This window comes from Saccopteryx leptura, chromosome 3 (assembly GCF_036850995.1).
Source record: "Saccopteryx leptura isolate mSacLep1 chromosome 3, mSacLep1_pri_phased_curated, whole genome shotgun sequence".
Classification (NCBI taxonomy): domain Eukaryota; kingdom Metazoa; phylum Chordata; class Mammalia; order Chiroptera; family Emballonuridae; genus Saccopteryx; species Saccopteryx leptura.
In genome coordinates, this window is record NC_089505.1 from 271,919,976 (window position 1) to 271,944,440 (window position 24,465).

Here is a 24,465-nt window from a genome sequence, read left to right on the forward strand (position 1 = left end):
CTAAGTTGGATAACCATAGGACTTGTTTTATAAATGTTGACTATTTAAATTGACCATTTATCTATTTTGTGGATCATAGTCTTTGTCGTATATGTTTGTACTCAGATTCTGGCAATTAACCGTGGAGAAAATTTGAAGATACTGATGGTCAAGGTCAACATTCCTGATGGAGTTAAGAATGAATTCTGTAGGTGGTGCATCCAAAACAGGTCTGTGTATAGATTTTTATAGAATTTTCTTTTTTTGTTGTTTGTCTCTAAAATATCATACTGAGCCTGGCTGTGGTGGCGTAATAGATAGAGCATTGACCTAGAATGCTGAGGTTGCCAGTTTAAAACCCTGGTCTTGCCCGGTCAAAGCATATACGGCAAATAACCAGCAATCAATGAACAACTAAAGTGAAGCAACAATACGTTTGCCCTCCCCCAACCCCTGTCCTCTGTCTATAAAATCAATGAATAAAATCTTAAAAATAAGTAAAAATAAAATACCATACTAAGATCTATATGTACTAATATGGAAAGATGTTTATTACGTAAAAAAAGAAACCTACAGTGACAATGGATATAGTATCTTCTTTACATACAAAATTAAGTATATATGATATATGTTTAACTAGAAAATGGGAATGATACATAAAAATTATTAATAGTGGTATCTCTGGAGAGAGGAGCTTTTTTTTTTTTTTTTTTAATTTTTCTGAAGCTGGAAACAGGGAGAGACAGTCAGACAGACTCCCGCATGCGCCCAACCGGGATCCACCTGGCACGCCCACCAGGGCACCAGGGGCCGATGCTCTGCCCCTCCAGGGCGTCGCTCTGTTGCGACCAGAGCCACTCTAGCGCCTGGGGCAGAAGCCAAGGAGCCATCCCCAGCACCCGGGCCATCCTTGCTCCAATGGAGCCTCGGCTGCGGGAGGGGAAGAGAGAGACAGAGAGGAAGGAGAGGGGGAGGGGTGGAGAAGCAGATGGGCGCTTCTCCTGTGTGCCCTAGCCGGGAATTGAACCCGGGACCTCTGCACGCCAGGCCGACGCTCTACCACTGAGCCAACCGGCCAGGGCCTTGAATCTTTTCTTCTTATTTTTTTTTATAACTCTCTTTGTACCTCTTCTCCCACCTTCCACCTCTCCCATTTATTTATCCATTCAGATTATGTGCTAGATGTTGGGAATCCACTTGTAAACCAGATAAATATACTGACTGTCTTTGGTGACAATATATTTTAATGAAGAAGAAATTGAGCAAATGGTTGGTTAGGAGTATGCTGAGGTTACTAAGAAGTTCTGTGTGTCATAAAAGTTTGTAACAAGAAACGTTAATCTAGTCTGGGCTGGGTGTCTATGAAGGTCAGAGACAGAAGGGAGGGGGAGACACAAGAAATGAGAATTGAGATGTAGGCTTGGGCCAGATCATATCTAGCTTTCTTAGTCATGCCAAGGGTTTTGTTCTTTATCTTAGGGTGATGTTTCTTCTGGAAGTCTTAACATTGAGTTTCCTAAATTGGTAATAATAATGTGTGTCTGATTTATATTCTACTCTTCCCTACTTCTCATGCTCTTGGGTAAAGGTGACAATTGGGAATAATAGGGATTTGGGTGGAAGGAAGGATGTATGTCCTGCTTAGAAGCACTTTTATTCAAGTGAAAAAACAAAATGATATTCTCCTCAAATAATACCTTCTTATGGAAGGGATTCAATTAGTTGTAATTATGTAACTGAAATTTAGTTCTTTTCCTTGCTGAGATAAGTAAGGGAGATGAGAGTATTCCTATGTCTATTAATGGTTTATTAGAAACCAATATTAATATTTTTATTTAAGAGCCATTGAAGGGCAAGTGCAGAGATACTACAAATGGATGAGAACACAGGAAGGATAGTGCTCAATTTCTTTGTTATTTTTAGCTTGCATTTTTTTCTTGCTGTTTTTCCTCCAGTATTCACTACTAACTGATTCTTTGTGTTATATTCACCCGCACATATGCAGATACACTGCCCGGAGAGCAGTACAGTCTGACTAATGGAGTAAGTTCTACTCGAGAGTGACGAGAGGCAAGGGTTAACAGTTTCTCCTTTTTCATATGACTTGAAGGAGGAGATAAAGAAATGGGAAAAAAAAAAAAAAAAGAATAGTATTTGTTTTACCTCGGGCTGCCTTTATAAAATACCATAGACCAGGTGGCTTAAACAACAGTTATTTCTCACAGTTCTGGAGGTCGTGACATTCAAGATCAAGGTAGAGGCTGATTTGGTTCGTGGTGAGAGTCCTCTTCATGGCTTGCAGGCTTGCAGACAGCAGCCTTCTTGCTATGCTCTCTCTTGTTAGGGATAGAGAAAGAGCTTGCTCATACGTTTTTTTACAAATACCTTACCCTCATGATCTCAACTTAATTATCAAAGCTCCCATCTCCAAATACAGTGTGTCTGTAAAGTCATGGTGCACTTTTGACCGGACACAGGAAAGCAACAAAAGACGATAGAAATGTGAAATCTGTACCAAATAAAAGGAAAACTCTCACAGTTTCATACCTATTCAGTGCAGTTCAATGTGGGCTCACGCACAGATTTTTTAGGGCTCCTTAGGTAGCTATCCTTTATAGCCTCTACAGACTCGTCACTGACTGATGGCCTACCAGAACGGGGTTTCTCCACCAAACTGCCGGTTTCCTTCAACTGCTTATCCCACCGAGTAATGTTATTCCTATGTGGTGGCACTTCATTATAAACGTGTTGATATTCACGTTGCACTTTGGTCACGGATTCAAATTTAGCGAGCCACAGAACACACTGAACTTTCCTCTGTACTGTCCAACATCTTGACTGGCATGGCTGTGGGCTTCTCCGCTGTATACACAGTGTTACGTCATCATCTGCGTATGCGCACATGCTGCCACATCATCCTATAGAAACTGGGAGGGTTTTCCTTTTATTTGGTGCAGATTTCACATTTCTGTCGTCTTTTGTTGCTTTCCTGTGACCAGTGAAAAGTGCACCATGACTTCATGGACACACTGTATACTGTTCACAAAAAATTAGAGGATATTTCAAAATGAATATGAAATGATAAAATATCCTCTAATTTTTATCATCAGTATATCACCCCATTGTAGGGGGGGTTAGGGTTTCAACATATGAATTTGTGGGGGACACAATTCATTTCATAGTAGTGTTCTAGTGATTTTTTTTGGCAACTTTCTTATATCTTAAGACTGATCATTATTATTAATGCTTTGGAGAGTCTTCCCAGAATAGGAATGTTTTTTCCTCCCTTAAGTTTTATGTGTGACCATGGTTACTAGATTTTTAAAAATATCTCTAGATGCCATAGTTAATAATTTCCAGACATTGCAGTCTCTCCTCACAGATTGTTATTGTACTTCAGTAAATTTATTCCCCCCTTTCTGTTCCTTTTTCTCTTTCAGAAGCTCATTCCTGGTCTTGTTATTGGTACATCAGTTTTAGTATGCAGCTTTTTTAATCTTTTTTTCAGGTGGAGACCACGTGGCTTTGCAAGGCCGGAGTTAATGAAAATCTTACACAGTTCAGTGGATGATTCTTTTAAACGCCTTATTTATCCTCTCCTCTGTAGAGAGTTCAGGTATGCAACTTGTCTCATTTAATTTTGTGTACTGTTTGTTATTATGTATGATAATAGGCCCATCAAAGCATGTAGTAAATATTTGTTGATCTAGTCCAAAGAACTGAGTCACAAAGGCTTGAAATTAAGCTGAGATTTCAATCTGCAGAAGCACTCACATGCATAGGTCATAACACATAGCTCATAATTATGATGCACTTACGAAGTCTTGGCTCCTTACTATGTACCCTTTCCGTCTGCAATGCCAGTCTTGCATTTTGACAACCAATCTAAGCAAAGGATTTAGTTGCTGAGAGATTTGGCTTGAGAGAAACAAACTAAGAAGTTAATGGAGAAGTTAGTTGGAAGCAGTTTTTAGAAATAAAAGAGAGCCAGAAAAAGCATAAGGGAATCAGTGGAGCACATGATGAACTTATTACTATGAAGAGAGAAAGCTAAGATAATGTTTTTCACTCCAAATGGGAGTTGTTTTGATGAGTCATTATCAGCAATGATCAGCAAATATTAGAAAATTATTAAAGGAATCATGTAGATGGACAAGCAGAAGGACTAGAAGTTACAAAGAAGAACTGCGAAAGGTGAGGTGCAGAACTTTTTATAGGGGAGGAGATGGAAGGAAAAGTAATCTCAGGATCCAAAACCCCTTTTCCCATCTCAGCTTTCGTCTTGGTAGACAGGACACTTTTTAGAAAACAGCTGTTTCTTCATCCATTTCTTCCTAGGTGCTATAGATTTCCTTCATTCTCACTTGTTTAGAGCTTTCAGGGGGAACCGTAGGTTTCCAGTCATCTCTTGAACCTCACTAAAATTTATAGTGCTTTTGTAATGTTTGTTTTTTTACTGGACCATGGCCATTGAGTTTGGGGTGTTTAAAGCAGGGAGTGAACAGGTACTATTAAAAAAAGAACACAGTTCGCCAGACTAGGCGGTGGCACAGTGGATAGAGAGTCAGACTGGGATGTGGAAGGACCCAGGTTCGAGACCCCGGGGTTGCCAGCTTGAGCGTGGGCTCATCTGGTTTGAGCAAAAAGCTCACCAGCTTGGACCCAAGGTCATTGGCTTGAGCGGGGGCGGGGGGGGGTGTTACTCAGTCTGCTGAAGGCCTGCGGTCATGGCACATATGAGAAAGCAATCAATGAACAACTAAAGTGTCGCAACAAAAAACTGATGATTGATACTTCTCATCTCTCTCCATTCCTGTCTGTCTGTCCCTATCTATCCCTCTATCTGACTCTCTCTCTGTCCCTGTAAAAAAACAAACAAACAAACAAAAAAAACCACAGTTCCTTTGTCCAACCTTTTTTTTTTTAATCGAAGTCATTCATTCTTTTAGTCATTCATTCTCTTGATTTATCCTTTTTAGTCTAGACATCCCTTAAAAATATTATTTCTTTAGGAATCCTATTTTATTTTAAGTTAGTGAAGCATCTGACATCTCTTTTTGAGTACTGGGGCTTCAAATTTAAAAATAAGGGATTCTGTTCTTTTTTTTTAAATTTTATTTTATTTTTTAATTTTTTTCTTTAGTTGGAAACGGGGAGGCAGTCAGACAGACTTCTGCATGCGCCCGACCGGGATCCACCCGGCATGCCTACCAGGGGGCGATGCTCTGCCCATCTGGGGCATCGCTCTGTTGCAACCAGAGCCATTCTAGCGCCTGAGGCAGAGGCCACAGAGCCATCCTCAGCGCCCGGCCAACTTTGCTCCAATGGAGCCTTGGCTGCGGAAGGGGAAGAGAGAGACAGAGAGGAAGGAGAGGGGGAGGGGTGGAGAAGCAGATGGGCGCTTCTCCTGTGTGCCCTGGCTGGGAATTGACCCCGGGACTCCCGCACGCCAGGCCGATGCTCTACCACTGAGCCAACCGGCCAGGGCCAAGGGATTCTGTTCTTAATGAAATGAAGAAACTTATTTAAAATTACATTTCCTTTATCTGATTTACTCATGTTGCATATATGTTTAGTAGTGATTTTGACATTTTTAATATATTTGATATGCGTAGCTTCACTGCTCATGGAATAATTTCATTGAGATTTAATGAAAGCAGTTTGGTGTGGAATTAATGTATAATCCTTTTCTGACTTCCATTAGTGGCAAACAAGAACACTTTTCTTCTCTTTCTCTAAAATGCCTGTGGTTAAAAAAATATATCTTATTTCATTTCATAAGTTGGTTTTCAGACATTGCCTATAGATATGTCTCTTGATAGAAATACTTGTAATTTACCTGAACAGCTGTTGAGGAGGAAAATGCCCAATAGATTTTTTTAAAAAGAAAATTACTTTAATTCTCTAATTAAAAAGAAATCTCTTGGAACATATGTACCCTGATTTATCAATGTCACCCCATTAAAATTAAAAAAAAAAAGAAAAGCTCACCAGCTTGGACCCAAGGTCGCAGGCTCGAGCAAGGGGTTACTCGGTCTGCCGAAGGCCCGCGGTCAAGGCACATATGAGAAAGCAATCAATGAACAACTAAGGTGTCACATCGTAAAACTGATGATTGAAAATTTTTTCTATTTAAAAAAAAGAAAGAAATTTGTCCTAATGTAGAAAAGTTAAATTATTAAAACAAAGAAAAAACTCAACATTTTACTATCTAGAATTAACCATTGTTAACCAGACTTTTCTTCACTCATCTGTATTAATAGCGACTGTATAATTATATGCATAGACTATGTAATTTTGAAGCCATTTTATTTAGTTGACTATGTAGGATGTGCAGTCTACTTCTGCATTTCTTAACTTCTCTGACTGCCATGGTCATTCCTGTGTCATTTTTCACACCTACCTTTCTTCACGCCATTAGTTACTAACTGCTACCTTTTTTATCATCTATTATTATATTTTGAATTTTGACTCCTGTTTATCTCCATTGTTACTAGGTGATAGTATCTATCCATGGTTAATTCAGGACATCATTTTTGTCTGAATGATTATATGAGGGTCATAAGTAATCTTTGTATTTTCCAATACATAGTCTACATTGCCATCTAAAATTCCCATCTGATTATTTCATACTCTTCTACTTAAAATCCTTCAATGGATTGTCCTTGTTTCCAGGAAAAAAATCTAAATTTTTTAGAAGAATGTGTGTGAACCTTTGTGATTGGGTTTCTTTTTGCCTCTACAGCTTTATGTCTTGGTATTTCTTTAGCATATGAAAGAATTTGCTTCTATAATGAACCATGAGCTGCTTCTGTTGCTTCCATTAGTATAGCTCTTGTCATTGTTTTATACTTGTCTGTTTATTGTTGTTTTTTCCACTACACAGTGGTCTTCTGGGTAGGGATCTTGGCTTCCTAGCTTTTTCTCTCACGCCGAACATGGTACCTTATATAAGACTGACAACAAAATGCTTGCTCAATAAATAAAGTTAAAAGTGAAGATCTAGAATTATCTATAATGATTCTTTACATGTTACATGGCTGAACGCAGGGAGAATGATGCTGAAATGGTAGAGAGGATGAGAGAAAATCCTTAGGAAATTAAGCAGAAATGCAAACTTTAGTTAGCTATATGTATCTTTAGTTAGTAAATAATTCTACATCAAAACTAATACGAAATTGTGTTTTGAATTGCTTTTGAACTCTCAATTGTTTTGATGAGAGTTGGCATGCATTTTTTAACTTGTAATAATTGAGTAGACATAATTTTTATAAATTCTTGTGAATTTCAGGAGTTAATAAGTAACTAGATGAATAGTGTTAACCTTAGTTTATAATTGCCTTTAAGTCCATTGTAGTCATATATTTTTATCCTAGAAGAAGTTTTAAAATTAGACTTTTAATAACTTTTTTGGATAAAATTGGTAAGTTGTGTATATGAGCCATGGTTCTAGACTGGTATTAGTATCTTTGATTATATCAATTCACTCTGAGAATGCCAAAGGGTAGGTTTAGAGAGTGACGTAGAGTGAGGAGATAACAGAGATATGTATAGGTGAAGATGTAAAACTAAGTATTGATGGAGGAGGCTACTTATGACTCAATAATTTATCACTAATTATGGGTTTATATTTTTAATTTGCTGATAAACTTTAATTTGATATCCAAGTGATATCCAAATACTTATACACCCTGTCTCTCATATACACAAATGTTTAGGCATATAGATTTTACATATAAGGGAGAGCAGATAGGTAAAGGAGTGTAGGTATGATGAACTTGATAGATTTGACACTACAAAGGTGTTTGTGATACTGTGTAATTGCATTTAGCAAAAAATAGATTCAAAATAATTTTGTATATGATGTTTTTCTCTCTTAAATAATTTTGTTATAATAATGCTCCTGTGAGGAATTCTTGAAAGAAAATTTGGGTAAATGAAAGAAAGACTAAGTATGTTTTCTTTTTTCTTTTTCCATTTCTAAAGAGCCAAATTAACATCAGATGCAGAGAAGGAATCAGTAATGATGTTTGGACGGAACCTTCGCCAGCTTCTTTTAACAAGCCCTGTTCCAGGGCGCACCTTGATGGGCGTGGATCCTGGTTACAAACATGGCTGTAAATTAGCTATAATTTCTCCTACCAGTAAGTATGTCTTTTAGCTTTTATATAAAAGTTGTTTGGTCATATGTTTCACTTAATAGATGTTTCATGAAGATTTGGAAATAATATTAATATTCAAGTCTTAGAAAATGTTTTTTTCATGTACAGGGATATGGGAACCAAAGAATCCAGCTTCATATTTGTCTTATTTGTTGACCAAACACCTCAATATATTGCCATCATTTATGCTCTTCTCTTATGTTACAATGGACATTGAAGATTAACTGAGCTCAGACTTTAACAGTCTCTTTCTCTGACAACTTGTTTATTGTGATGTATTTGGTGACACATTTTAAGACTGTATATATTTTAAATAACACAAGACGTTTTTATTGTTTTGGCCAGTACATTTTTTTCTATTACATATTTATCCTTTCTATTACTCTTCACTTCATTTTTCTACATTTCTCTGTTTTCATTTGAGATAATTTTCTTTCTGCCTAAAACTCTAGGCAGTTATTTTCTTTTTTCTTTATTCATTTTAGAGAGAGAGAGAGAGAGAGAAGGGGGGAGGAGCAGGAAGCATCATCTCCCATATGTGCCTTGACCAGGCAAGCCCAGGGTTTCAAACTGGCGAACTCAGTGTTCCAGGTCGATGATTTATCCACTGAACCACCACAGGTCAGACCTAGGCAGTTATTTTCAGTGTGAATCAGTTGGGACAAATAGTCTCAGTTTTTGTTTGTCTAAAAAAGTTTCTGATTTGCCTTTAGTTTTGAAGAATATTTTTTCTGAGTGTAGAATTTAAGATTGGCAGTATTTTAAAGACGTCATTCCATTTTCCTATGGGTTTTAAAAAATGTTTTATTTAAAAAAATTTTAAATTTATTGGGGTGACATTGGTTAATAAAGAGTATATGTTTCACGTGCACAATCCTTTTTTTATTTTTATTTTTTTATTTTTAATTTTTTCTTAGGTGAGAAGCAGAGAGGCAGAGTGATATACTCCTGCATGCATCCCGACCAGGGTAATGCTCTGCCCATCTGGAGCCATTGCTTTGTTGCCTGGCAGTCGAGCTATTTTAGTGTCTGAGGCAAGGCCATGGAGCCATCCTCAGCACCCAGGGCCAACTTGCTCTAACCAAGCCATGGCTGCAGGAGGCGAAGAGAAAGAGAGAGAGAGAGGGAGAGAGAGAGAGAAGGGGAGAGAGAGAGAGAAGGAAAAGGGGGAGGTGTGGAGAAGCATATGGTCACTTTTTCTGTGTGCCCTAACCAGGAATCTAACCCAGGACGTCCGTATGCCGGGCTGACGCTCTAACACTGAGCCAAATGGCCAGGGCCTCAAGTGCACAATTCTACTATATGATATAGCACTGTGTACCTACCACCCAAAGTTGAATCTTCTGCTGTCACCATATATTTGATATAAGGTTATCTAGCTAGCTAGTTAGCTTTGTTATTTATTTTTGTTATTATAGTCTCTTGAGAAGGCAGCCAAAAATCTTATTTCCTCTGGCTGCAAAGATTTCTTCTTTGTGGTTTTAAGACGTTTTCTTAAGACATTATTATTATTATCATTGTTATTTATTTGTATTTGGCATAACTTCTGCTTGGGGTTTATGGAGGTTCTTGCATCTCCTTTTGAAATTCCAACTATATATATGTGCATTAAACCTTTCAATTCCTCTTTGTTCTATTTTTCATTCTTTTATATTTTCTCTCCCTTTTTTAAAATTTATTTTTTATTAAGTGAAAGGCAGGGAGGCAGACAGACAGACTCCCACATGTACCAGGACCAGAATCCTCTCAGTAAGCCCCCTACAGTGTGATGCCACTCCTCCGCAACCTAGCTATTTTAGTGTCTGAGGCAAGGCTTTGGAGACATTATCAGTGCCCAGTGCCAATTTCCTTGAACCCTTTGAGCCATTGCTGTGGGGGGTGGGGGGAAAGAGAGAGAGAGAGAGAGAGAGAGAGAGAGAGAGAGAAAGGGGAGGTGTGGAGAAGCAGATGGTTGCTTCTCCTGTGTGCCCTGACCGGGGATCGAACCCAGGACATCCACATGCTGGGCTGACGCTCTACCGCTAAGCCATCCTGCCAGGGCCAATTTTCTTTTTTCTCTTGATTGGCTTTAAGTTCATTAATTCTCTGTATCTGCTATTAAATTCATCCATTGAGTTCTTTATTTAAGTTCTTATGTTTCAAGTTTTGGAATTCGTATTTGATACTTACAAAAAATAGATTACACTTCTGTGGTGAACTTCATCTTTTAACTTTTTTTAAATCTTTTAAATTTTTTTTATTTTTACCTTCTATATCTCTTAAGGCATTTACTATTATGTTTATTTTTGTAGGTTTTTTTTTTCCCCTTGGTTTAGGTTTTCGATTCTGAAATAATTTTTTCTTCATGTCTAACTCATTCCTAAGTTCTTTCATCTCATTTCTGAGGTTTTTCTAGTTCTGATTTATGTTATTCTCATTTCCTATAGTTTTTTTTTTGTAGCTTATTCTTATATATTAGGTTATATAGTATTTCTCTGTTTTTGTGGGCAAGGTCATCTTACTAGTCTTTTATTTTTTGTTTTAAAATAATCATTTCATATGAAATTTGACTGTGATTCTTTTCTTTTAATTAGTGTTACATCATATTAGTGTTCCTCAACTTTTAGGGTGGAAAGCTAGGTCATGAAAGGTTTTTTAGCTATGTATCTGTAGAACTGTCATTTCTATTTCCCCCCCAAAATTATTGGGGAAAAAACTTCTAAATGTAAATAGAAATATAATCTTATATTTTCTGGAATCTGCTTCCCTGTTGCCTTCTTCCCTTTTACCTAGACTCTTTTTCTTTGCTCATACTATCCTTACCTTATTCAATATTGATCTGATTTACAACAATTCCTCCTCAATGTGGGGTTTTGTATTGAAAAGAATATCCTACTGGTTAGTTTCAATGGTTCATAGAGATCAGAGCTTTCCAATCTGTTCTGAACTTACTGGGCAGCCTTTGTACCGACTTATACATTAGAGTATGCAAAGGTGGGGGGTTTTTTATATGTGTCCCTCACCCCAGTTTCAATTCCTGTTCTCAAACAGACCTGCTGTAATTTTCAGGGGAGTACCTTTGGACTTTGGAATTCTGCTTAGTCTTATGAGATGCTCTCTGCTTCCTCCCACAGAATGTTGGTGCTTGTAGGTTTTCAGTTGTCCGTGCATTGTTCCCACATCCTCATCCTTTGAGTTTTGCAGGGATACTTTGTTATAGATTGTCTGTCCTAGTTGCTCCTTTTTTATGCTATGTATTTTTGCAATAAATAGGAAGTATATTTTACAATTTTTTTTTCTATATTGATCCGTTGAGCTGTTATGGCTTTTATATTTTTCTGTGTTTGTGTTACCTATAGTATGATTCTTTTTAAAATTTTACACACACATATACACATATCTTCAGTCTGTGTTAGTATGACTTTTTCAAGAAGTTATCCATTTCATTATTTAATCTAAATTAACAAAGTTATTTATAGTACTCTATCTTTTAAATCTGTTAGAGAGGAAGTGAGAGAGAAAAGGAAACATCGATTTATTGTTCTACTTATTTAAGTATAGTTTGGTTGATTCTTGTATATGAACCCACAGCTTTGGTTTATTGGGACGATGCTGTAAACAACTGAGCTACCTGGCCAGGGCCTGTTTTTTATTTTATTATTATTATTATTTTTTTTTGTATTTTTCTGAAGCTGGAAACGGGGAGAGACAGTCAGACAGACTCCCGCATGCGCCCGACCGGGATCCACCAGGGGCGACGCTCTGACCACCAGGGGGCGATGCTCTGCCCCTCCGGGGCGTCACTCTGCCGCGACCAGAGCCACTCTAGCGCCTGGGGCAGAGGCCAAGGAGCCATCCCCAGCGCCCGGGCCATCTTTGCTCCAATGGAACCTTGGCTGCGGGAGGGGAAGAGAGAGACAGAGAGGAAGGAGGGGTGGGGGTGGAGAAGCAAATGGGTGCTTCTCCTATGTGCACTGGCCGGGAATCGAACCTGGGTCCCCTGCACGCCAGGCAGATGCTCTACCGCTGAGCCAACCGGCCAGGGCCTTAATTTTTTTTTTTAAACAAGAGACAGATAAATATAGAGAAGGACAGACAGGCAGGAAGGAAGAGAGACGAGAAGCATCAACTCATAGTTGCAGCACTGTTCATTGATTTGTTCATTCATTGCTTTTTCATATGTGCCTTGACTCGGCGCTCCAGCCGAGCCAGTGACCCTTTGCTTAAGGCAGCGACCTTGGCCTCAAGCTAGTGACCATGGGATAATGTCTGTGATCCCACGTTCAAGCTGGTGAACCTGCACTCAAGCCGGTGACCTTGGGGTTTTGAACTTGGGTCCTAAGCGTCCCAGGCCAATACTCTATCCTCTGTGCCACTGCCTGGTCAGGCAATTCTTTATTTTTTTAGAGACAGAGAGAGGAAGGGACAGAGAGGGAAGAGGGAAGGGAAGTATTCATTTGTTGTTCTACTCAATCATGCATTCACTGGTTGCTTCCCATGTGTGCCCTGACTGGGGATCAAACCCGCAACCTTGTTTCAGGACAATTCTCTTAACCGCCGGCCAGGGCCTAATTTCTGTTTTTAACTTTTTCATTTCCTACCTTTCACTTTCTTTGAGATTATTCTATTGTTCTTTTCCTTGGTCACTTAGGTCATCATTACTTCTATTCTTTAGGTAATTACCCCCAAATTTTAAAATAAATTTTTAGCTAAAACATAATAAAGTATAGAAAAGCTCACAATTCATATATATGTAGCTGAAAAAAACTACAGTGGTAAAAGAAATTCACATATCTACAATCCAAAGAAGAAATACAAATAACACTTCTCATGTATAGTAAATATTCAGTAAATGTTAGCTTTTACTATTATTGATGTTTAGTATTATTAAAAATTAATAGTGATTTTATGTAGCAAAATAGAGTCCTTGTAACTTGGGACAACTTCATAGTGCTTAGGGAGAATCTGATTTGATGAATATGGATGATTCAGACTTCATTTTTTTTTTGTATTCTTCTGAAGCTGGAAACGGGGAGGCAGTCAGACTCCCGCATGCGCCCGACCGGGATCCACCCGGCACGCCCACCATGGGGGCGATGCTCTGTCCCTCCGGGGCGTCGCTCTGTCGTGACCAGAGCCACTCTAGCGCCTGGGGCAGAGGCCAAGGAGCCATCCCCAGCGCCCGGGCCATCTTTTGCTCCAGTGGAGCCTCGGCTGCGGGAGGGGAAGAGAGAGACAGAGAGGAAGGAGAGGGGGAGAGGTGGAGAAGCAGATGGGTGCCTCTCCTGTGTGCCCTGGCCGGGAATTGAACCCAGGACTTCCACACACCAGGCCGACGCTCTACCACTGAGCCAACCGGCCAGGGCTCAGATTTCATTTTAAAAGACAAACCAGTTCTCTTTTCTGTTTCAGCTGGCTTAATCAGATTATTGTTGTATTATGTTTTGTAATTTCTCCTAAATTGGCTTATTCTTTTTATTTTTTTCTAAGGTCAGATACTTCATACTGATGTGGTTTACTTGCATTGTGGACAAGGCTTCCGAGAAGCAGAGAAAATAAAAAGGCTTTTGCTGAATTTCAAGTATGAAAATAAGTAACCTTTTGAGTACTTCAGTTGTTCAGCCAATCAGACATTCATTTGAAGCCCCTAATTTGGAGGGAGGGATTCAGGGGCTACCTTGCCAAGAGAGGAGGAAGCATGTAAAACAGTGCGGGGCAAACTGCTGGAGAACTCTACATTTGGAGACTCCAGAGGAATTCTCCCTCTTCCACCTTTCTAAACAAAGTGGTAATATGATGAACAAAGTGAGCATTTCATTTCTCTGTCTGGGCCTTTACTATCTTCCTTTTTCCCTTCCTCTCTCCCTTTTTTTCCCTTCCTTTCTCATGGATCTGAAGACTGGATGTGGTAGTAGTTAGAAGCTTCAGAGATTATTTGACAGCATATCATATAATTCAGTCATAATGTCTTTATTATGGCTTAGAATTTACTTAACCATGTCCAAATCAGGTTCCTCCTGGAAGGGAAGAAAGTTGACTATTCTTGAGGTGTGTGACAGCAAAATATTATATTTCTCCACCTCCTGCCATACCAAATGCAGAAGCAGTGGTTTTTATTTTATATATGTCTGTCTCCCTTTTGAAACTGGAGAGGTTGCTTGGATATATGAGTGGATATGAGCATCGTACGATAGTGTTTGTACATTCAGTACCTTCTCTTCTGATTGATTTAAAAGCATGCCTTGAGCTCATCCTGCTTCTCCTCCTGTTTCTCCCTTGAAGCTGCAGCACGGTGGTGATTGGAAATGGAACGGCCTGCCGGGAAACAGAGGCTTACTTTGCTGACCTGATAATGAAAAACTACTTTGCACCACTGGATGTTGTTTACTGGTAAGAATGTTAGAAATGTTTGTTTTCTTTGAGAGCCAAAGGAACTTTCCAGGTTCTGTGATATTTTTTCACTTTTCTTTTTAAAATATATGTGCCTTCCCCTCGACTACCTCTTGCTGTTCACCAGAGCTTTGCAGGACAATATAAAGTGTCTGTCTCTTGCAGAAATTTGAGTTTCAGAATCCTGAAACCTCAGAAGCAGCAAGTTATGGTTTACTTGGTTTCATGGGATTTTTCCAGCCTTTACACTGTGTGAGGGCTCTGTTTAACCATGGACTTAGAAGTAGGACTGGATAATTTAGCTTTCTCTCCAAGTTTTGATGCCTATGAATCATTGGGCTTCAGAACTGAGAACCTAGGTAAGTATTACAAAATTAAAGCATTTCTATAGTTCCTTTTTTACTTGTCTCTTTATCTCAGGCTTTCATTCTAGGTTGGCGTACAGTTAGCGTGACCCACTTAGATCTTCCGTAGCTCTGCTTTCCTTCACTGTTGTTTCCTTACTTTGTCTCGGGACCTCAAATAGCTATGCTTACCATTTTAAACCACAGTACAACATTAATTCTTGCAAGGTTTAATTGTAGGAGAGAAGATAGTTATAATGACTGATATATCTAAGGGAGAACACGCAAGAGACATCTCCCACTACTTTTTGAGAAATCTACTAACACAGTATACTAAGCTCCTGAGTATGTGACTAACAACATCAGCAGAGCAAAACAAAAACAAAAAAACCAACACAGGAGGAAGAATTCTGACTCATTTAGAAAGGGTAGAAGAAAGGGGCCTTCTATGTAGTGTAGTATTTCATGTGTCAAATAGTAATTAAGATGTTAGGAAAACAAACTCAGGATAACCAGTCGGGATTAGAAGGTGCCATGGGATCATGGTTTAGAAAAGGACCAGATTTAAAAGTCTGCCTCAGCGCTTCCCACCCGCTCTGTTCCTTCTTGTTCAGGTTGGTTTGGGGATTACTGTGGATTTTTATATTCTGGGAACTGCTCATACATACCCAGTGCTTTTGAGAACCTAACAGGGACTTGACATAGCTGATTCAGTTTATTTCAGGCAAATTCTCGTATTTCTTCTTAGCTTGTTCCATTTATTTGATACATATATCTTGTGTACATTTACAGTAATTATAAACAGAATTTTCAAATCATTAAAAATATTAAATAGCAAAGACTTATTGAATTTCATCTGAATTTACTGAGAATCCCTTTATTGAACTTTCAGCAGTGATTAGAGTAGCAAGAGAGCAAGCTTTGAAATTAGACAAATCTGGGTACATCTTTTGTGTGTTTTGTTGTTTTTTTAGCAACAGACAGAGAAAGAGATAAGGACAGATAGACAGGAAGGGAGAGAGGGAAGAATCATCAATTCATAGTTGCAGCATCTTAGGTCTTCATTGATTGCTTTCTCATATGTGCCGTGACTGGGGGGCTCCAGCTAAGCCAGCGATCCCATGCTCAAGCTCGTAAGCCCCTCCTCAAACTGGATGTACCCACGCTCAAGCCAGCAACCTCAGGGTTTTGAACCTCGGTCTTCTGCATCCCAGGCTGACATTCTGTCTACTGTGCCTCCATCTGGTCAGGCTGAGCACCATCTTTTGTTGTTACCATTTGCTAGTTATGCAAGTTAGGGAAAGTTACTCTGCCTCTCTGAGCTGTACTTTCAACTTCCCTTTCCTTCATCATTAAAATGGAGAATGTTTTTGCTTTCAGTAACATACTGAAGTTTTCTTCATAATTAGATAGTAAATATTAAAACTTTCTTTTGTATTTATCTCTTTTTTGTGTTTCTATTAAGAATTACTTTATTAGATGGGCTCTCCACTCTCTGGGTATCACAGGAGTTTTGGTCCTATGACCCTTCATTTCCTTAACAGGGGCCCCTTAAATAAAAAAAATTAAAAAAAGAATTACTTTATTAAATCACTTGATTGATATCTCTATGAAAGAGCACTTTTTTTTTTATTTGAGGGAGAGACGGAAGGGAGAGAGATGAGAAGCATCAGCTCATAGTTGCAGCACTTAGTTGTTCATTGATTGCTTCTCGTAAGTGCCTTGACAGGGGTTTGGAGGCTCTAGCTGAGCCAGTGACCCTGGGTTCAAGCCAGTGACCTTGGGCTTCATGCCAGTGATCATGGAATCATGTCACTGATCCCACAACAAAGGAGCACTTTTTTTGTTTGTTTTTTTCTGAAGTTGAAAATGAGGAGGCAGTCAGACAGACTCCCACATGCGCCTGACCGGGATCCACCCAGCACGCCCACCAGAGGGCGATGCTCTGCCCATCTGGGGCGTTGCTCTGTTGCAACCAGAGCCATTCTAGCGCCTGAGGCAGAGGCCACAGAGCCATCCTTAGCGCCTGGGCCAACTTTGCTCCAATGGAGCCTTGGCTGTGGGAGGGGAAGAGAAAGACAGAGAGGAAGGAGAGGGGGAGGGGTGGAGAAGCAGATGGGTGCTTCTCCTGTGTGCCCTGGCCAGGAATCGAACCTGGGACTCCTGCATGCCAGGCCAACGCTCTACCACTGAGCCAACCGGCCAGGGCCAGGAGCACTTTTTTAACATTAATTTTGCTCCATAGTCATGGTACAGACTTCTTTTATTGTTTATAATTGGCTTTTCAGTTGATTCTCTTGGATTTCTAGGTATATGGCCATATCATCTGCACAAAGTGATTAATTTATCAATTCCTTTTCAAGTATTTGACCTTTGAATTTTCTTCTCTTGCTTACTGCAGTCTTGGAAAAGCTATTAAATAATACTTTTAATGGAATTCTTTTACTTTGATCAGATTGCTAGTGTTTCCCTTAACTTTGATACTGGCTTTTGTATGTTTTTAAAACAATTTAAAGCAAATAGTCTTTATTTACGTGTTTTAAAAATATTTATTAAGCCCTTGGCCAACTGGCTCAGTGGGGAGAGCATCAGCCTGGCATATGGATGTCCCAGGTTCGATTCCTGTTCAGGGCACATGAGAGAAGCGACCAGATTCTTCTCTCCCCTTCCCTCTCCCCCTTCTTTTCCTCTTCTCCTGAAGCTAGTGACTCAGTTGGTTCCAGCTTTGGTCCTGGTGCTGAGGATAGCTCCGCTCCATTGATCTGAGCATTGACCTCAGGCACTAAAAAAATAGCTTTGTTTTAATTCAAGCATTGGCCCAAGATGGGGGTTGCCAGGTGGATCCCAGTCAGGGTGCATGCAGGAGCCAGTCTCACTATCTCTCCTCCTCTCACCTAAAAAAAAAATAAAAAAAAAATATATATATATATATATATATATATATATGTTTATTACTATATAAATTTTATTATATTACTATATATTATTGTTTTAAATTCAAAAATGAAAGATCACATTTATGCTTTTTCAGAAGTTTGCTGTAATCACATGGCTTTTTTTTTCTATTTTTGACCTATCAATATGCTAAATTGTAGTAGATTTCCTACAGTAGAGTCATCTTTGCAATTTTATTTGAACTCCATTTTGTCATAGTGTATTGTTCTTTTAATGTACTATTGGGATATATTTGTTAATATTTTTAATGAGCTTTTACAGTCCTAAACAACACAAATTAACTAATCAGAATTTATAGTAAATACCATTATTTTGAAATTTAATATGTTGCATATGTTAATAGTTTTTTTCTTTTTATTACTGTGTAGTATTCCATGTGGTTAAATCACAATTAGTTTATTCATTTACCTGTTGATGGACATTTGGATTGTTGCCCATTTGGGCTGTTACAAATAAAGCTGCATAAACATTCTCGTACCAGTCTTTGCATGGACATGTGCTTTCATTTCTCTTGGATAACTAAGCAGGAGTGGAATGGCTGTGTTGTATGGTAGGTATTTTTTAACTTAAGGTACTGCCAAAACTTTTGTAAGGTGGTTGCACCATATTACTTTTCCACAGGAGTGTATTAGCGTTAGTTTTGTATATCCTCATCAATCTGCTTAGTATGTATGGTCAGTCATTTAAATGTAGCTGTCCTGGTCAATACAGTGAAATCTCATTATGGTTTTAAACACATTCCCTAGCACTTAGTGATGCTGAGCATCTTCATTTGCTTTTTTGCCATTCATATATCTTCCTTGGTAAAATATCTGTCTAGTTATTCTTCCCACTTAAAAAGTAGATTATTTTTCCTTCTGTTATGGAGTAATAGTGTTTTGTATTTATTCTGAATACAGATCCTATGTCAGCTACCTATTTTGTAAACATTTCTCCCAGTCTGTAACTTGCCTTTTCATTTTTTTAACATGATCTTTTTGAAAAGCAAACATTTTTTTTTTTTTGTATTTTTTCTGAAGCTGGAAACAGGGAAGCAGTCAGACTCCCGCATGCGCCCAACCGGGATCCATCCGGCACACCCACCAGGGGGTGATGCTCTGCCCATCCGGGGCGTCGCTCTGTTGTGACCAGAGCCAGTCTAGCGCCTGAGGCAGAGGCCATGGAGCCATCCTCAGCGCCCGGGCCATCTTTGCTCCAATGGAGCCCTGGCTGCGGGAGGGGAAGAGAGAGACAGAGAGGAAGGAGAGGGGGAGGGGTGGAGAAGCAGATGGGCGCTTCTCCTGTGTGCCCTGGCCGGGAATTGAACCTGGGACTTCCGCACACCAGGCCAACGCTCTACCACTGAGCCAACCGGCCAGGGCCAAAAAGCAAACATTTTTGATGAAGTCCAGTTTATCAAATTTTTATATATATTGTACTGCTTTTTGCTCTATGTTCCTTATTAGTAACAGTTTGGAAAAACTAAGGTCATGTATGTTTTGTTTTAGAGATTTTATAGTTTTAACTCTTTTATTTAGGACTGTAATTCATTAGTAGTTAATTTTTATATATAGTACAAAGTTCTTTTTTATACTATAAATAAATTATTTCAGTGCTATTTATTAAATGATTTTCTTTTTCCCCTTGAATTGCTTTGTTGAAAATTAACTGACCATGTACATACAGATCTATTTCTGGAGTCTATTCTGTTTAATTAATCTGTATGTGTTCATAACTAATTTGTGTGTCTTTAATACCTCTCAGAGCTGATTTGTATAGCTTAATAAGTCATGAAATGAGATAATGTAAATCATTCAATTTTGTTCTTCATTTCGAAAATTGTTTTAGCTAATCAAGGTCCCTTGCACTTGTATGTAAATTATAGAATCAGCCTTTTTACAAATGAGGCAGCTGGGATATTGACTGGGATTAAGTTGACTCTATATTTTAGTTTGTGATTTGACATCTATTCATTTAATTTTTAATTTGTTATATTTTTAATTTCTAGAAATTCTGTATTTTCACATCTGCTTGACTGTTCTTATAGAGTTTCTATTCCTGAATATATTTTTAAACCTATCTTTTATCTTCTTAAACATAATAAGTATTGTATTTTACAGTCCCCATGATAATTCCAGTATCTGAAATCTTTGCAAGTCTGTTTCTGCTATCTCTTGTTATTGCTGGTTCTGCTTTGTGCTGTTTTGTTTCTTTTTCTGTTCAATTAATTTTTATGGAAACTTCTTGTTTCCCTGGAACCGTGGGAATTCACTGAGGCCTGGATTTGCATTTGCTTTTACCAGGCTCTTATAGACACTACCAGTTTGGGATCACTTAAATTTTCTGCTTCCTTTTTTTTCTGCTCACCCAGGAGAATTTAGGCTACAGACTAAGAGAAATGGCTTATGGTTCCATATTTTCATCAGAGATTTCCCATGACAGAGTTTGAAACAGACCACTGTCATTGCAATATCCTGGGTGTCGCGAGCCAGCCGCGACTAGTATATTCAGGTCCCGAGCGAGATCGGTGCAGAATTAAGAAAAATACACTTAAAGAATTAAAGAATAAAAGATGGGGTCGGGAGGGCACTGCAATTACTGCTGACAGAAACAGTCCGCCTGTTCTAGCAGAAAACATGGCCACAGGCCGCAGTCCAAAAACCACATCTTTTATTTACAGGGCAAAGTGGGACATTAGCAAATCAATGACTTTTCTGATTACAGTTTCCAAGGCAACCCAAGAATTCTACCAAGTGCTAAAATCCTCACCAATACATAACCGTACACGGAGAAGCCAGTCTTTCCAGCGAACATGGGGGGCAGGACGAGCATCACAGCTAACATGGAGGCGTGGGCAAGGGCTCAGCTTTTTGCAAGCGAGGTTGGGAGTTGGCAGACTGTCAGCTTAAGCCAGTTCCCCACACCTCTGTCCCCCAGAAGTCCAAACTCGAAAAACCCTGTTGATTTTTCGGTCCCGGACACCTGAGGGTAGGGTATAGTGAGTTGATCTCTCTGATTCTCTTCTGGATGTTTCACCCTTTGGGATATCAGCTTTATATGGGTGAGGGTAGTTGGGGAAATCCTTTATGAACACTCATCTCAGGTGGACTCTGGATTTTATCTTCTTATCCTCTAGTTCTGTGAAAGCCCTGTGGGGCCATGAAGATAAGATAAAATTTACCTGGTTCAGTAAATGTCCTCAAGTAAAAGTCAGCTTCAGAAATCAAGATTCCTAGACTTAGTTCGCTTTTTTAACTTGAGTATTTCTTTTTTGCTAACTCACTGATGTATTTAAGGATTTTTAGCTGTTTTCAATAAAATACAGATCCAGGTAGCTAATCTTCCATATTCCAGACGAACAATGTCACTACTTGTTTTTCTATTTTTAATCTACTTTAAATTTAAAACTTGGTGTTTTCAGCATGACCAGGCGGTGGCGCAGTGGATGGAGCGTTGGACTGGGATGTGGAGGACCCAGGTTCGAAACCCCGAGGTTGCCAGCTTTAGTGTGGGCTCATCTGGTTTGAGCAAAAAGCTCACCAGCTTGGACCCAAGGTCACTGGCTCAAGCAAGGGGTTACTCGGCCTGCTGAAGGCCTGCGGTCAAGGCACATATGAGAAAAGCAATCAGTGAACAACTAAGGTGTCGCAACGAAAAACTGATGATTGATGCTTCTCATCTCTCTCTGTTCCTGTCTGTCTGTCCCTGTTTATCCCTCTCTCTGACTCTCTCTCTGTCTTTGTAAAACAAACAAACACACAAAAACACTTGGTGTGTTCAGATATCAAAGGCATAAACCAAGGGAAAATTATAAGATGATTATTTTTAATCATTTTAATATATACTTTTGGCTTTAGTATTACTGGTTTCTTGTACATTTCTCTAAGTATGACTCCCTACTGAAACGTGCATGACATTCTCTGGCAATTAATATATTCCGTATATGATTTTAAAAACCATATTCAAAGGAGATTTTTCAGAATCCAACAATGTATAAAGGCATTGTTATATTCTTGGTATTTTACATTTTCATTCATTCAACAAATAATTATCATGTGTAAATGTTTAATTTAATGAGGCAGACTCAATGAGATGCAAGAAGAAAATTTTATTTGCTATTCACTTCTTATTGAACTCTCGTTTGGAATAGTTTTCATCACTGATTGACATAATGGACAGGTATGCATTAAAAGGCTTAGATTGATTGTCTTAATAAGAAAATACATAGTTAGAAAAGAGATTCCATAACTGGTAGATAATATCATCATCCTAACCAGTGATTAGGAGAACATGGGATGACTTGTGAGGTAGAATGATTCGGGACTGGCCTGACTAGGCGGTGGCGCAGTAGATAAAGCATTGTATTGGGATGTGGAGGACCCAGGTTAGAAACCCTGAGGTCGCCAGTTTGAGCCCAAGGTCGCTGGCTTGAGCAAGGGGCCACTTGGTCTGCTGTAGCCCCCGGTCAAGGTACATATGAGAAAGCAATCAATGAGAAACTAAGGTGCTGCAATGAAGGATTGATGCTGCTCATCTCTCTCCCCTCCTGTCTGTCCTTATCTGTCCCTCTCTGTTTCTCTGTCACAAAAAAAAAAAAGAAAAAGAAAAAGAGACTGAAAAGATAGAATCATATCAATAAAAGGAAACCAAAATGTAACTATATAGAGTGATGGTGAGAGAGCTTTAGTTTCTTATTTTATTTTTTAGCCCAAATGAAACATTTTCTGGAACTCTAGGTGGGTTTGGGAGTAAAATTTTGATGTCAATGTCAAAAAATTGAGAAATTGTAGAATATGGACAGATACTATATATTTTGATGTTTCAAAAGTGAGATAAGATAGGTTCTATAAATGACTGTTGAGTTTGATCTTGATCAGGTAAGATATTAAATTATAAAAGAATGGTTTATGAACACTTAGGAAGAAGCAATAAAAAAATAAACCCTGGAAATCAGTATGTGTTTCTTATAAATAAAATGTTCCGGTCTTATCCCATTTCCTTTTTGTTAGGAAAACTAGACTGGTAGAAACATCTAGATTTTAGCACATCTTTTGATAGTCTCCTGATATACTTATGGAGAAACTAAAGAATTAGAGATTTGGTTATGTTGTTACCAAAAAGATGTTGGTTATCAAATGGATTGATATCTGGCGTAGACCTCTAGTGGCATGCCATAGACACTGTATTATTAGTTAATGTTTTCTTTTTCCTTGTTTTTTCTTTTTAAATCAAGTGAGAGGCAGGAAGGTGGAGAGACAGACTCCCACATGCGCCCTGACTGGGATTCACCTGGCAACCTCTGTCTGGGGCTGATGTTCTGCCCATTTGGAGCTACTGCTCCATTGTTTGGCAACCAAGTTATTTTATTTTAGCTCCTGAGGTGAGGCCATGGAGCTATCCTCAGCACTCAGGGCCAGCTTGCTCAATTCAAGACATGGCTACGGGAGGAGAAAAGGGAGGTGGAAGGGGTGGAAATGCAATTGGTCACTTTACCTGTGTGCCCTGACCGGGGATTGAACCCGGGACTTCCAAACGCCAGTACACTGCTTTACTGCCGAGCCAATCGGCCAAGGCCTAATTAACGTTTTAATCAGTAATTTAGTCAAAGTTTGGAAGCATGCTTTTCAAGTTTGTGGACACCAAGATCTATTAGAATCAGGATCAGAAAAGATTTTGAGATACTTGAGTTTTTGGGCCTAATCTAACCGGATGAACTGTAATGTGGATAAAGACTTGTGTGATGCTAGAAGAAAATATCAGTAGAGATTTTGATGGGATGATTTCTGAGGTCTCCTTGAAACCTGATGGAGGAAGATTGTATCAGAGTAAAAAGTGCAGCAGATTACTCATGTCCCAAACCACCTGTACCTAATTTCTTTTGTTTTGATTTAAAGAAATTTACTTCCCAACAATCAAGCTTAGCTATAGAACTTAAGATGTAAGCTATAGAACTTACATCTAGCAATGTAAAAGCTTATAATGCTGTGAAGTAAAATAATTTTATAAGGCGGAAAAGTTGTGGTTGCTGTTATTTATCTCTGATGAGAACATTAATTTCTGTTTTACATGTGGCATGTAAAATCAGTTTCTTTGTATTTAAACATCTGTCTCCTTCAGCTGCAGTTTCCAGTAATGATGAAGGCCATGAATTAGCCTTGGGACTGGGGACAGTTGAAATTATTTTTGGATGTCAGTTTGATTATTATGCTTAATCACAAGTTAATGTGATATAGTATTTGCCTCACTTCTTTCTACAGTGATAGCTTGAGACAGTGTGCTGTGCTGGTTTAGGGATTTTGTTGCCATCGCTTTTCAGACTTTTGGCTAAGATCAAGTATAGGCTTTTGTTTCCTTTCACTTATTGACATTTCTCTTTTTTTCTGTGACTATTATAAACTAGACTCTTGTTTATAAGTCTTTTCTGGGATGTTTATGACATGAAATAAATTTAAAAATAATAATTGCTTTATAATCAATATAATTTATGTTCATTTTGTTGAAACAGCCAGAATATTTAAATACATATATTTGCATATATATTGTACATGTATATTACAAATATATATTTACACATATTTTACATATACATATTTAAATAGACCATAATGAGTTATGTTGGAAAGGAAGCATAAGGAATGAATAAGTGTGTGTGTGTGTGTCTGTGTTTAAAATACTAT

General features: G+C 38.6%; 1 protein-coding gene across 2 annotated transcripts in view; it reads left to right on the plus strand.

Annotated features, from left to right (window-relative positions):
• The window catches only part of SRBD1 (S1 RNA binding domain 1), a 203,522-nt gene that overhangs the window by 38,872 nt on the left and 140,185 nt on the right, over positions 1-24,465 (plus strand). For both annotated transcript variants that reach the window (XM_066378352.1, XM_066378353.1), the window contains exons 10-14: positions 106-209; positions 3,488-3,595; positions 7,966-8,123; positions 13,611-13,701; positions 14,403-14,510. In XM_066378352.1, coding sequence (XP_066234449.1) covers positions 106-209; positions 3,488-3,595; positions 7,966-8,123; positions 13,611-13,701; positions 14,403-14,510 — 569 coding nt within the window. The remainder of the gene's footprint in view (positions 1-105; positions 210-3,487; positions 3,596-7,965; positions 8,124-13,610; positions 13,702-14,402; positions 14,511-24,465) is intronic.